This window comes from Xiphias gladius, chromosome 9, assembly GCF_016859285.1.
Source record: "Xiphias gladius isolate SHS-SW01 ecotype Sanya breed wild chromosome 9, ASM1685928v1, whole genome shotgun sequence".
Taxonomy (NCBI): domain Eukaryota; kingdom Metazoa; phylum Chordata; class Actinopteri; order Istiophoriformes; family Xiphiidae; genus Xiphias; species Xiphias gladius.
This window is the reverse complement of record NC_053408.1, coordinates 14701213-14716856: the sequence shown is the minus strand read 5'-3', so window position 1 is coordinate 14716856 and position 15644 is coordinate 14701213. Positions and strand designations below refer to the sequence as shown.

General features: G+C 39.7%; 1 protein-coding gene across 2 annotated transcripts in view; it reads right to left on the bottom strand.

Moving 5' to 3' along the window:
- Positions 1–15644, bottom strand: part of mpp2b (membrane palmitoylated protein 2b) — a 34783-nt gene that overhangs the window by 8424 nt on the left and 10715 nt on the right. For both annotated transcript variants that reach the window (XM_040136183.1, XM_040136184.1), the window contains 3 exons: positions 9952–10052; positions 556–708; positions 115–270 (listed from right to left, as the gene is read on the bottom strand). In XM_040136183.1, the coding sequence (XP_039992117.1) occupies positions 115–270; positions 556–708; positions 9952–10052 (410 nt within the window). The remainder of the gene's footprint in view (positions 1–114; positions 271–555; positions 709–9951; positions 10053–15644) is intronic.

Here is a 15644-nt window from a genome sequence, read left to right as displayed (position 1 = left end):
TGCTTCTCCCAAGGCACAAATCATACCGTTTATGGTAGAGTTCACAATTTACAGGAGGAGCTCTATCCTTTTTAAAAGATTACAATGTGCAGTTACTTAACTTAGCAGACTTACCAGGTGCTCACCAGACACCTTACGAATCCCCACCATCCTGACTGCGTCTGGGGGCACGGGCTGGTTGTTGAGAGCTGCGTCCATGAAGGAACAGGGGCTGGGAGGAGGAGTCTCATAGTTTTTGGACGCCACAGAATCATGAGTCTCCAGGAGGGACTGTGAGCAGAAAAAAAGGTGGCAAAAACACTGATGATGATGACAAAAGGTGGTAACATGCTATAGTTCACAAATGAGGTGGTCTTGCCCTGGTCTGTGCAGGGCTATTATCAGACAGTGCATGGACTGAAATACAGAAACTACTGTAGCTGAAAATCAATTAAATCCATGCTAGCACATCATGCATCATTAAGCATGAACATCACTTTGAAACGTAATCAAAGCCTGAATGCCTGTTAATTAAAGCTACAGTTTGCTGCTAGACGTAAGCCCTGCTCTCCAAACCTGGAAGTGGGGTTCCTTCAGGATGCGGACCAGCTCGTCGGCTGCCTGGCTCCTCTGTGTTAGCGGACTGAGCTCCTTGAGGATGTCCTGGACCAGCTCTACATTATTCTCCCTCACAGCCTCGAGCTTGGGTTCCTCAAATCGCTCATGGGCCTGGGATTTAATAAATGGAAAACAGATGTTACTTAGGGTGACGTCTTCCATCATGAAGGTTACCTGATTGCTTTGTCTCTGCTTTCCAGGTTATAAATTCCATTATCTTTGAAAAGGAACCTTTAGCTCCATTAGTGCACCTTCTCAGTGAGCAGTCAATGCACCTAGCTGAGTTATAATGAAATGTTTTCGGACTTCTGCAGGTCTGTTTGTTTTGATTCACTAACACAGTCAAGGGCACAGGAACAAAAAACAAAAAGCAGCAATATGAAACCAAGCCCCTGCTGAGAACATGCGGCCAGCATTCATAAATCCTGACTGAAAGACACAAAAACCAAGAAAACTGAGCACAAACTTGAGTCAAATCTTTTGCCCTGTAGGTTTTTCGGTGTGTGCTGTGAAGCATCAATATTTCAGGGAACATTCATTTTTCACTTTCTCCTCCTCTGCTCTCAGGTCACGGCTTCCACACCTGTGGTCCAGGGTCACAGATACAAATCACCGACCTGGATTTTTGCTTCTGATTTTTTTTTAAATTTGTCACAAAATTATATTATTGTGCAAAAAATAAAAAATAAAAATCGAATTTCCATACAGCAATATGATAAAAACTGCCATGCACTATACTGTATAAACCTGTCAAAGCTCACAGAACTGAATTACATATCAACAGTTTTCCCAAACCACATTCAAATGAAACCATTTACATTAGCACTGTTTACAACTGCACAACAAGTAACCTTATATTTTATTTGAAGATTCACATTGTCAGGCGATCCCACAGAGGATTTGTCTGCTGGGACTGACAACTACTCTGGCAGCCACAGCGTTTGTTTGTTGAGGAAAAGAGGAAGAATCCCTGTCGAGAGACAGGATATGGTGCAAATACACACACACACACACACACACACACACACGCACAAATGGATACACAGATACTCACAAATGCCCTCATCTACACATTTCCACATACAAATCCTCATTTGTACTTTAGTATAAATACTACACATACAGGAACACAAGCACACCTCACATACCTGCACAGGAAAAGGTATTAGCAAATGGATTAAAAACACACTCACAGGGAGATCTTCAGCACTGTTCAGTGATACGGTAGCAGGACTTGGCTCATTTGGCGTTTTGGCAGAATTGTTTGTTACCTGATGGAGCGAGCTGTCAGTGTCTGGTCCTTGGGCAACCTGCCAGCATGGACACTTTGCTTTGAGAGCCATGAACATGGCCCACCAAATTTCGGAGGCATGTGTTTGTTTTCACATCACTTTAAATTTGTTGGTTATATTTGAAAAGATAAAATGACTATGTTAAAATGACTAAGATAAGCAGGTTTTGTACAGTCCTATTATGCATTATATAGTATATCTGCAAGCAGTTTCAGGTTGTTGATGTGCAGTCTATCATTGATACCAATTATTCAACAATTATTCTGCCACGTACTGACATTTTTTTGTCTTTCACAATTCTTTATCAACTGTAATTACAAGACACTGCTAATCTTCCTCCTCTCCACCTAGACACTGAACCCTGAAAGCTAATGACCACTGCTGTTATCAAGGCAAAAAGCAAATGATGAAGCAGTGTTATAATTGTATTTTGCTTCTTCATTAAATATTTCTGATGGATTTTTCTGGTTTAGTAAGCTTGTCTTCTCTTCTCCATTGTGAAAACGTAACATAACTTCATGTGATTACAAGCCACTATAGCTCAGCAGCTTATATTTGATCAATGTAGCTCCCACTGGTCATCAAAAGTGGCTGATAAAGTTCATAGATGATTTACAGTGAGACTGAAATAAAAAACACAGCATTCTTCATCTTAGTTATTTTAATTTACTATTTTATCTTACAGTGGCTTCAGAAAGTAATCATATCCCTTCAATTTTTTCACATTTTATTGTCTTGCAAATTTTGTTCATCAGTCTACATTCTATAACCCATATTGACAAAGTAAAAACAATTTTTAGAATTTTTTTGCAAATTTATTAAAAATCAAAAACTGACATCTCTCATTTAAAGAATGATTTAGACCCTTTGCTGTGGCTCTCCAAATTGTGGTCAGGTGCATCCTGTTTGCTTTATTCCTCCTTGAGTTGTGTCTATAACTTGACTGGAGTCCTCCTGTGGCAAACTGAATTGATTTTACACAGTTTAGAAAGGCACACACCTGTTTATATAAAGTCCCATGAGTCACATAATGTATCGGGACAAAAACCAAGCCATGAAGCCCAAAGAAATCTCGATCTTTGATAAAACTGTGGCGGGGCATAGAGAGGAAGGTATAAAACCTAACCTTTCCAATCTTTCTAAAGCTTGGAGTTTTCCCAGGAGCACAGTGGCCTCAATAATTGTGAAGCACCAGGACTCTTCCTAGAGCTGGCCATCCAAACTGAGTAACCAGGCAAGAAGGGCTTTGATCAGGCAGGTGACCAGGAACCTAATGATCACTCTCACAGAGCTAAGGAAGTCCTCTGCAGAGATAGAAGAACCTGCTGGTAGGACGGTCATTTCAGCAGCAATCCATCAATAAGGCCTTTATGGTAGAGTGGGTAGAATGAAGACACTTTAGGAAAAGGCATATGACAGCTCACTTGGAGTTTGCCAAACGGCATTTAAGGGGCTCTGACAGCACAAGGAAAAGGATTCTCTGATCTGATGAGAGAAAGCTGAAATCTTTGGGCAGAACTTGAAACAGTGTCTGTTGAACACCAGGCACCGCTCATCACCTGGCTAACACATCCCCATGTTGAAGCATGGTGGAAGCAGGATCATGCTATGGGGCTGCTTCTCAGTGGCAGGGGCAAAGAGACTGATAACAATTGAGAGAATGATCAGTGCAGCCAAATGCAGAGATGTCCTTGAAGACAACCTGCTCCAGAATACATGCGAACTGAGACTGGGGCTATGGTTCACCTTTCGGCACGACAATGACCTGAAGCACGAGGCCAAGACAACACTGGAGTGGCTTCAGGACGAGTCTCTGACTGTCCTTGAGTGGCCCAGCCCAAGCCCAGAGATAAACCTCATGGAACATCTCTGGAGAGACCTGAGGATGGCAGTTCACATTTGCTTCCCATCCAATCTGACAAAGCTTTCTGACTTGTAAAGATGTGTCCAAGATGATTCAAAGCTGTAATGGCTGCCAAAGGGGCTTTTACAAAGTACTGAAATAAGGGTCTGAGTACTTGTGTAAATGAGAGATGTCAGTGTTTGATTTTTATTAAATTTTCAAAAAATTCTAGAAACATGTTTTCACTTCAGCTTTCTGTTATTGCGGGTAGACTCATGTGCACAAATGGTAATTTTATCAATTTAAAATTAAATTACAACAATTTAAGGCATAGATTGAGACAATTTAAATTAAAGTGTGCAAAGAGTGGAGGGTTCTGAAAACTTTCTGAAGCCACAGTAGATATAAAAACATGCATTCATGAGCAATAAAATGCACCCTTACTCAAATCAATAAACTCAAGGGTTTTGCTGACATTGTCAAATTATGCTGGGATAACATGGGCCATCAAGTTTTGCACAAACATGTGGAGTCCATGCCAGCTCAAGTGCATGCTGTCATTAAAGCAAAAGGGGGACATACCAAATACTAAGATATTCTGAAATTCATGTACAATTTTCAAAGATTCAACTTCTCACTCAAATTGTTAAGCTGATACTGTCATTTTTAATGACAAAAATAGTATTGCATTAAAAACAAATGTTAAATATAAGTATCTTGACTAGTAGTCTCAAAATTTTGGACCCAAATGTATATATTAACAATTTTCTTTCTGTCTCTCTAAGTCAGTCTCCACGGTGAGCTCTGAGTGCTACAGTTGTCATGGTTTTGAGTTTCAGTCTGCTCTTTCATCCAATCCAGTTGTTTGAGCATACATGTTGTAATTCTGCTGTAATTTCAGAACCTGCCGCTCCCACCTGCCTTTCCTGCCAGTAGAATCACTTGTCCTGCTCCTCCTCCCCACTCACCTACTCACCTGTTCCCCATGCCATCATTAGCTCCCTTGTATATATACTGGTGTGTTTCCACTTAGTCTCTGCTAGATTGTTACTGTGCAATGTGTCTTAGAGTTCCAGCGTGCTGTCTTTGCCTGCTTTGATCCGGATTGTGTTTTTGACCTTGCCTGTGTGTGTGTGGTTTTTTTTTTCCCCTTCAGTATTTTGCCTCAGCCTGACCCTTTGTACTTTGTTTGCATGCTTGGATTTTTGTATCCTTGTTTTTTTTTTTTTTTTTTTTTTTAGAAGTAAAGACTCTCTTACATCTGCCTCCTGAATTGTGCTCTTGGGTCCCTTTTATGAGAACCGTGACAAATTTAGATAAGATATAATACAGAATGTGAACACAAGCTTTTAAGCATTATTTCTGTTTCTGCATGTTCAGCTAAATGTCAATAGCAGGCAGGATATGGGATAATAATTACATCAGGATTTGACTGCTTGGAACATGATAAATTGTTTTGCACCAGAAATTAATGTTTTGGAGCCCCCTGTTTTACAAATACCTTGGAGTTTCATTTACAGTCTGAAGAGGGAAAACGTGATTGTTTGGAAGCTAGGGTCAAAAGAACAGGGGGCGTAACTTAAAGCAAGTGTCGCGTCATTTAGCTGTCCTAATGCCTCAATAGCCCTGACTGCTAAGTTAGATATAGGGCCAATCAATGAATCTGTGCCACAGTCATACCTGCGGATAACTGCAGAAGATCTTTTGCATGATAATAGCGCTGTTGTCAATATCTGCTCATCACGGGCCTAATCATCATTCAGATTCATGAACGTATTCTGGGTTGTGCTGACTGCATCATTCTATAGTGAGTGTTGTGCAATCAGTACAATTCACTGAGGTCACAATGCCAGATGCACACATGCACGGACCATTACTCTGTCCCTCCGTCACTCTGTTAGCATGTCCTGTCCTCATTAAACAATAGCTTGTTAAGTATTTATAGATCCATGAGTCAAGAGAAAGTACCGTTTCGAAAATCCTTTTCTCATCTTTTCGTGAAGCATCTTTACTCACAGCTTGCATCAGCACATTAATCTTTTATGAGAATGCTCATCAGTACACTGGTACCACCATGAACTCCCTCAGACATACAGTACAAACAGACACCAGTGTCATGCTCTTGCACGCTAGGACGCACACATACATATGCAGTTTTCGTCAGAGGAAAAAGCCATCAGTCCAATGTGAAAAAGAAACCAAAAACAAAGACTGAGATAAAGGAGAGAGGAAGAGAAATAAGGATAGAAAGGAACAGAACAGGCTCTGTTTTCAGCAATATGGGAGGCTTTTAATGCAGTACTTCTTACTATTTCCTATGGATAGTCCATCTCCAAATTTCTTGAACAGAACTGCCTCTGAATTACTGAACAATCCTGCACAGCTTTTTCCCTCCAGCTCTGTCCGAGTCTGAGAAGTAGCCCGCAGACCAATGCATCTCCCTGGACAGAGGAACGTCATGGCCGCGAGTGGTTCCATCTCAGTGTAACTCAGCTAACGCTGACTGTGCAGTGTTAAAAAGATAAATGTGGCTCAAGAGTTTCTGGGATGACATTTTTCATTTGTACAGTGACACATACGGCACACAGCTAACCCCTGACAGTCTCTCTGTAATATCAGGTGATATCCAACAACTCATTAGCTCATCCCACTGAATTACAACAAGCCCTCGTGTTTGGTATGGCCATAATAGAAAGGGTTATCCTGAGAAAGTGGAAAATTTTAAATCCTCCTCCTCACCTACAAAGCCCTTTATGGTCAGGCATCATCACATTTTAAAGAGCTTGTAGTACCCTATTAACCCACTAGAACACTGCGTTCCTGATCACAGGCTTACTTGTGGTTCCTAGAGTCTCCAAAAGTATAACGGGAGGCAGAACCTTCAGTTATCAGGCTCCTCTACTGTGGAACCAGTTTAAAAAAGGCTAAATGTAATGTCTATATCGTAAGTTTAAGATGTGGGGACCCTTTATTGAACATATTGGAAAGGAGAAGTGTCAACTTGGGAACTAATCATATCGGACTGTATTGTACTCTACTGTATTGCATTGTGCTTTGATCCGCCAGGATTTCAGTTTTCTGGCCTTTTCCTGGGTCCTCCTCGACCAAATCTGCTCTTGGTTCCATGGACTCTATTTCTGACCCTCAATCCACTTGTGGAAATTTCAGTCATTGTACTGACTGACTTGCATATGTCCCCTTTTTCTGTGAGCTGACACTTTGTTTGTTTTATTTTGTTCTATTCTGTCATGTGTATTTTTTTTATGTTGTTGTAAAAAGCAAAAAAATGAATCTAATAAAATATATAAAACAAGATACATGTGGTTATCCATACACAGCAATGTACTTTCTCCCTCTCTTGCTGTTGCTTTTGAAGAAGTCCACATTTTTGAAACGCATGTGAAACCGTGCTCTTTGCCTGAAGTGAAGGTGGAAGACTTTGACAGGAGAGAAAATGAGATGTAAATGTAACTCTGAAAAGACTCCCTGCCACTGCCAAGCTTTCACCCTCCTCCTTTACTTCAAAAAGCTGTGCTCTGTTACAACGACAGTAATATCCTCCATGTAAATATGAAGAATGAGTTGGGATTGGTTTCATAAAAGGAACTTTACAAGAGGAGAAGTGGGGACTTTTATTTAAATGTCTTCTTCTATGCAGTAAGTGTACTTCGAAGTGGTTCTGCGAATCGGCCAGTCTTATAAAGTCTTAAGTGTAAGAAAAAAAACATGCACCATCTGAGTGCTGATGGTTGGGTTTAAGGTTACTCAGCAAAGCAATCTGATACAGATTAGCCTTGTCTGCAACAGAATGGTTGAAAATTTTCAAGGATTTCAGGTCAAAGTCAAGACAAAAACTTCACTGGAAAGTTGTGGTGAGACAACAAGCAGCTGATTGTCACTGACTGAAATCGCCTCTGTAAAAGAATATTTAATTACTACAAAAGTGCTGGTTCCAAATATTTTTGGTTAAGGTTTTTGGGGCAATTCAAAACAACAAAAAATGACTACCAGCCATGTCTGGCTTTTCTTGGATAAAAGTATATTGTGCTTGGAATAACTTCACTCATTTGCGTCAACCTGGGACTCGCTTTAATCCGAAGTCTGGGCAACTGCCCGGGAGAATTCTGTACAAATAAAACATGGATTTGAAAATTTATCTTGTTCATTGTTACAGACATACAGGCGATGAACAACAAAGAACAATAAATGTAAAGTCTATTAACTACATCTTGGTAGTATGGCATGAGTGCTGTAATACATGCTTTAATGGTGTGGATTTGAGTATTACTGTGTTGAACTACAAAGTGCAGCTGGTCCTATGTATTCTCCTCTGCCATGCTGCCATAAATGCCAGCTTTGTAAAGCTCCCAATGGACAGTTTTTCGGAGATTGTTGCCACAAAGGCCTTGATTAAAATCTGTGATCACTTCACTCACTAGCTTGCACTTTTGAAGTTTCTTTAAATGACATTTCTCCTAAGAACTTTGTCTCTTGGAGCAGGGCAGCTGTGGTCAGCTTAAATTCGTGTCGATTACAATGGATACCAATAACTATAACATTTCATAGTGGAAAAATGTATCAAAAAATCCATAAAAACACAAACCATTCCTGTAGCATAATGTAGCATAATGCACAGAGAACCGGCCTGAACCATGGAGAATGTGCAAGTGAGTTGCTTTCAATACAGTATTACTATAAACCAAATATGGATGTTCAGTTAAAGCATTCAAACAGGTTTTTGGAGTAAATAAATTAGTGTAAAACCTAATGACTGCTATTCATTTCTGTACTCTCCACTGATCACAATAGCTGCTGATCTACCTGCACTTGTCAATTAGATAACCTTGTCAAGGGTAACTGTGCAGCTCACTGACTGCTACTTCAATCTTTTGCTCTGATTGGAAAAATGTTGTATGGTCTTGTTAAAGCGACTGACAAGTTGAAAATAGTCCAAATGTTAGCAGACCAATAAAAAAAGAGGCAACCTTGCTGTATTGTTCGCCTTAACATGGTTATAGGCCAAACACATGCCAAAAATACATTCCCTTTAATGTTTGTATCAAAATGACAACCCTTTTCAATATTTTGAGAGACACATCCAATATATTTTAAGGAAATCCATCCAACCTGTGCCATCATAGAGACCATGTGGGTTTACCAAGCTACAAGCACCAGCAGCAGTTACATGAGCCAAAGGTGTGTATTATCTGGGTTTAGGTTTGTACAACACTGTCAACAACACCAGCAGCTCTCTGCTGTGCCTGTTAGTAAAAATATGTCAATCCTCATCTACCGTGTCCCCCTTCTTTGCAACCGGGAGAGATGAGGAGGTGAGCATCATTTCATGGCTACCATTTTGCCTCCTTTGCCGCCGCTGAGTTTGAACTTCTAAATCACAATCCTGATGATGTTCTATCCCAAAATCCTGTTTCAAACACATCGAACCGCTGAGAAAAATCATGAAATCATGCAAAGCCTTTGAAATAAACATTGCCAGGTGAAAATTGTGCCAGTGACAAGATGGAGCAGCAGGACAGGAGGGGATGCGCTTTTTGCTTCTTTACATTTGGGTATTCATCTGATTTTTGCTGCCTGTGCAGCATGACACTGAGTGAAAATAAAATTCCAGATGCCTCTTTAATTTGAATTTTCAACTTGTGAAAAAACAATAAAGCAAGACGATTAATATGGTAATGTGATTGCATTTGATGAATCTAAGATGTCTTTTTGGAATAATTAGTGCAAGCAGAAATTTAAATTTTAAATGTAATAACGGCTTTGAATTTCAAGTTTCCATTTTGGAGTATAATTTTAATAAAGCTTCTCATATTACATTCAAAACTCTATGAAGATTTAAGGTTTTGTTCTGCATTACATATCCCTGTTCAACAAATTTTAATGTTAAGGCATATGTTCAAAATGCAAGACTGCATTGCCAATTTAAAAATAATTTTAAAATGTAAATTTCCATGCCACCAAATATCCATAATTTTGCAGCAGATATATTAATTGGCATCCAGAATATAACTAGCCTGTGTTGTTGCAGTCTAACTCTAATTTATTTACATTCAAGCTGAAGTCCTTTCTCACTGACTCATCCGTTTGTCTGTTCATCCCCGGACACAGCCAAATTAAAAGCTCTGAATGTCCTATAAAGAAATGACACACACATATATTTCACCAGTCATTTAATATTGTACAGCATAAAGCTGATCTCACCACTGGACTCTCCATGATGCCTTTGAGGAAGATGAGGTCCAAGTCATTTGCAGTTGTAGAGCTTGTGCTGTCGCTCAGTGTGTCCAGGGCCTGATGCATGGCTACACACACACACACACACACACACACACACACACACACACACACACACACACACACACACACACACACACACACACACACACACACAGAAAAAAAAAGAGAACAGTATTTATTTCACTTCCCTATTCTATAGTAACATATGGGAAATAGACTGAATAGATCACCTCAAAGAAAGAGAGAAACAGTGAGGGAGAGAAAGCACATATACCGTAGTTCACACTACGTGGCTGAACAGAGGAGGCTGAAGGAAAAGTGAGCGGGAGCGAGGAGGAGGGAGAAGGAGGGAGAGGGGATGAGAGCTGCCTCATATTTTTTCCCAAGCAATTTCACCTCTGTCAGTCACCCTTCTCTTAAGTCTGTCAGATGTGAATCTTTCTCCCACAACTCCCAACATCCTCTCTTCCCCTCCTACGCACATACACACAAATACATTCCATCTGAACAACAAAGTTGCTTAAGTTGCTGAGGGAATAAACATTTTTACCATTTTATATGTGTGTTTTTTTTTAAACCAGTTTGTATGCCTGCACCTAGTACATTTCAGAGGCTGGGTGGGACTAAATTTGAATATGGCATAAAGTCAGTGATGCAATTTTTTTCCCGCTTTTCCCAAATCACGAAGCAGCCTTGACGATAAGCCCATAAAAGAACTAAATGCACATGCACGTGCCCTTAACTCAAAGATGTAAAATCAAACTGCTAAACCACACACATCACTCAATGAGATGACCAATCAATCAGCAGATGCAAGGGGACGTTGACAATTCAGTGGAGGTCAGGGAAGGTTCAGTCTAGCTTCAAACCATATTCAATGACTTAGAATATGGCGCATTAAGGTACCAAACACACTCACATCACCTAGCAGCAGACATTAATTACAGCAGTGACTGTGAGAGCAGTGGACTTTTTTATTCACAGGGAACATCTGTCTGTTGTAATTTGCTCAACAAATACCAAGGCCTCTGTTTCCAAAGCTAAAAATACAACACTGGCTTTTACTCTTCACAGAGGAAGTAGACTGGTGGTCCACCACAGATCCTGAGCAAACCACTTCATACGTCTTAAGCCCTAATAAAGGCATAACAGAGCATTAAGAGGTGATCCAATTAGAGGGCTGCTAGTTAATTTTGTCTTAGAAGACTCTGTCCCAAATGCTTTCTATGGACTAATTTGAGCTATGTTTTACACATGTAGAACCTCCAAAGAGAAAATTAAAGGATGAAGTAGAATCTGGATACCCAGTGTGCATAATAAAATAATACCATCCCAAATGCAATCCGTAACAAAAATGGAGGAACTACTCACAGCTGTAAAAAAAAAAAAACAAACAAACAAACAAATCAACATTGTGGATGGTGGTCTGACAGCTCATGCAAAGTTATAATTTCCTGAAAAACATTTTCTAGATTTTGCTTTTTTTGTTTTACATTTTGTAATTGGCAGTAATGTTTACAGTTGCAGTTTAATTGATGAATCAGCGTCAGCGCCAGCAGCACTCTTGTAATGTTTTTTCGGTTAGTGGTATCAAGTAGATTGATTTCTTCTATCATATACTAATGGCCAAAATATTAAAATTTTAACATAACTTGTTTAAAGTACAATTATATATAATGGATTCATACTGTACAGTACTAAGCATACTGCACTACGTGCAACATTTACAGTAACTCTGTGGTAGAATGTAATGCATGTTCCAACAAGCATTTCTGTGTTCTTCCTAGTAAACTGAGTTATAGGAGTGAGCTAGCAAGCTAGCATATTTACAAATGAATCCCATATGCACAATTACAGGAAAATGAGATCAAAAGTTGGGTCCAGGTGCATTAAAATGTATTTAAACTGAGCAATGCCACAACAACGAACAAGAGTCTACAGCCACGCTAGCAGCTCTGTGTGGCCATTCTTAGGCACAGTGGTGCCTTTAGCTAAATGTTAACACCAGCATGGCAACATGCTTACAGTGATAATGCTAACATGCTGATGTTTAGCAAGTATAATTTCTACCACGTTCACCATCTTAGTTTACCATGTTAAATGGTAAATGAACTGCACATTTATAGCGCTTTTCTAGCCTTAACAACCGCTCAAAGCGCTTTACACTACTGCCACATTCACCCATTCACAAACACATTCATACAGTGCTCTTTTCCATACATACTGCACTTTCTACACAGACACACACACACACACACACACACACACGCACCAATGAAACATTGGGGGCAATTTGGGGTTCGGTATCTTGCACAAGGACACTTTGACATGCGGCCTGGAGGAGCCGAGGATTGAACCACTCACCTTCCAGTCAGTGGACAACCCGCTCTACTTCCCGAGCCACAACCCAACCTAACATGCTAACATTTGCTAATTAGCACTAAACCTAATGTAAAGCTGAAGCAGATGGGAAAGTTATTAGTTTTTTCACAAACCAAAATATTAGGATGATTATAATTTTGACCTGATGATGGTGCTACAGGAAAAGCTGAGGAACCACCAACTTAAGTACAATTCATCCTTAGCGTGAATGTCAAGACTAAGTTTAAAGGCGATTCCCTCAACAATTGTAAGGTCATGTTACTAAAAACCAAGAATGTCAAGCTGCTGATAGCCCTATAGCAAAAGTCACACAATCATCAAAGTCAATAGGATTCATCCTCTGGGGACTATGAATGTCAGTACCATACAGTCTATGGCCTGTACAAAATTACATGGCAATCCATCCAACAGCTGTTGAGATATTTCAGTCTGGACCAAAGTGGTGGACCAACTGACCAAGCGACATTGCCATAAAATCGAGCCACACCACTAGCATGAAAAAAAAAAAGTTTGAAGAAAAAATTCCAGTGAACTAAGGAATATCACTTACTATAAGAATTTACATTTTTCTTATGAAAAAAGGGACAGCCTGAAGCTGTGCTACTGACAGTACACAACAAAATTACTTTGTGGGCTCAAACACTATCAGCTCTAATTGAAAATGTTCTCTAATCCCCTAACAACTATCCATTTTTTAACACCAAACTCACTGTTTCAAGTTGATATTCTATAGGCAGAAGTGAAAGCACAGGTTAAGAAAAAGAAACTGTTAAAATGTATGGATTGATGCTGTGTATTTGAACAATATGGAGTCTGACTTTCAGTAGCAGCCATGAGTAACTTACAACTCAAGGTATACATTTCAGTGTGCACTTCAGGTCTGTGAAGAACCTGGCAAATAATGTTTCCATTGCTCAGCAGAGCGCTGTTTTTTTTTTTTTCCCCTTCAAAGTGCTTAAAGAGGAATGATGAGGTAAGAGATATTCTGAGAATGAGTAGAGAACTATTTTTGGTCTACTTCTGTGGTGTTTTGGAAGTATTTCCACATGTACACTTACTATACAGTCATGTACAAACAGTCACTATCTGTTAGTGACTAGCTAGACAAGACACTATCCTCATCTTGGCTTTCACTCCGGAAGAAAATTAAAAGATATAAAGCTATAAAGGCGAGGAGGCCAGAGGAAGATGACCTGAATGTCCACAGTCCATCCGCCCTCTCTCTGAATAATTTGATAAGAAAATTAAATAAATAATTACACGAGTCTTCCGCAGTGAAGTCTTTTTTTTTTCTTTTTCTATTTTCCCTTTCACACTCTGCTCCATCAGGGGAGTTGCCAGATTTGAACCTGGCAGAGAATATTTGACCAGCAGGCTCGGCTTACTTGCATAATTCTGTTTAATCACCACAACTGTACACCAATGTTGTTGCCACATTGGCACTTTTCCCAATGTCAGCTTGTCTCTGCTTCACCATGTGTAGAGTTTGATTTTTTTTCTCTTTTCCTCATTGTTTCCCTTCTTTTCACTGTTGTGTTCCTTTTTTGGATTCTTTTCACATGCTCATACTGTCTTCATATATTTACATACTGTGTACTGTATCCAATCATTTGCTCTTTTCTCCTTGCACTCCAGCCACAGTCTGATTTAACAATCCTTATGAAATCGACAGCTACTTCTCCACAGTGTATCAAGGAGAAAGAAACTTGCTTGACTTGCATTTAGATAGTCTGTGATATTGCCATTCTTTGGAAGTCACAGAGGGATCAAGGGGAGGTGAGAAAGGAACTGGAGAATAATACCCATTTTTACATTGCTGAGTATGTCTGGAGTCGTTCTATTATTCATAGAGATTATTAAAAATCCAACTTGTTCTCTTTTCGGGTCTTGCTGCTTTTCTTCTCTCTACATACAGTGGGGTCCAAAAGTCTGAGACCACTTTCCCATTCACTTGAATGGGAAAGCAAACCTACTTATATATAGATAAACAGAGTTGCTTCCCTAATTTTCCTTGGCCTGCATCAAATCAAAGACAACCGAGGACAGACTATGCAGGTCAAAAGTTCACACAAAAAGAGGCCTGAATGGTGGCCTAAGATAAAATATTTATGTTTTTCAAACTGCAACTTTCTTTTGAAAATGACTTCCTCTTCAGCATTCAGCTGGAGTATTTCATCTTGTATGCTGCCACTGTCAAATCAATCCTCCCTTGCATAAACCTGCATAAACTTCCAATAAAACTGCACAGCCGGGAGTAAACTGCTTTTCTAATCACTAACGGCATTAATCTTTATTCTGCTCATGTCGCATATTAGCTCCGAAGTTGCATGTAGACATTTGCGTAATAATATACTCCTCTGAGACTTTACAGGTGAGAACTCAGGTGGAAGTAGTTTTTCGCTTCAGTGATTCTAAATTTCCCATACTATACACTGTAACTTGATACCATTAGAGAACTCCATTTAGCAGGTGAGGGCTTAAGACCGCAAACAGGGACTCAGGTGTGTAGACAGACTAAACTAGCTACACGTACATCATGTACTCTACAGAACCTACTCTTGAAATGTTGTTAAACTTAAAGCTCTTTTCATACTCGAATAGGTCTTGTTTTTACAGCATTTCACTACTGTGTGTCTACTGGATTTAAGGAGAAAGAGGAGTCCCGGTAGTGCAGATAAATAATTATGACCAAAATCAAAGTTCCCGAGAATAGGGGGTGCATAAAAAAGTTAACAACTAAGAAAACTGAAATTTAAGATAAACGTAAAAAATGAACAAAAAGGGCCAATAAGCATGTTACTGATTCATTTAGTTTTAATACCACTTCAGAGAAAACTTTTAGGTGAAAAACTATTTTGTCAGCAATGTGTCATTCAGCTAAAATTTACAGTAACAACACACTGTGGTGGCCCTCTGCATCACCTCTCAACAAAGATTACCACAATAACAGATTCTATGCCAGGGCAACAGCAGAGGACATGTAATCACAAGGATACCAAATTAAAGGTGCTTTTTTCTGTTAGTCTCGTCTGAGCGCAACTTCACCTCCAACAAGAGTTACAATTAAACCCAATGTCATGGAGGCAGCCAAACAATCTGGGCTGTTATTGTTTGTGGTTAGAGCTCAGCCGGGGAACATCAACCTCTTAGCCAGCACTTAGTGAAGGTTGTTCTGTTGCTATGGAGCGGCGCTTTGGGAAACAGAGAGAAGATGGAGAGGGGAGCTGAGGGAGGGTGGAAAATGGAGGAAGAGACGTGGGAGATTCAGTTGTAAT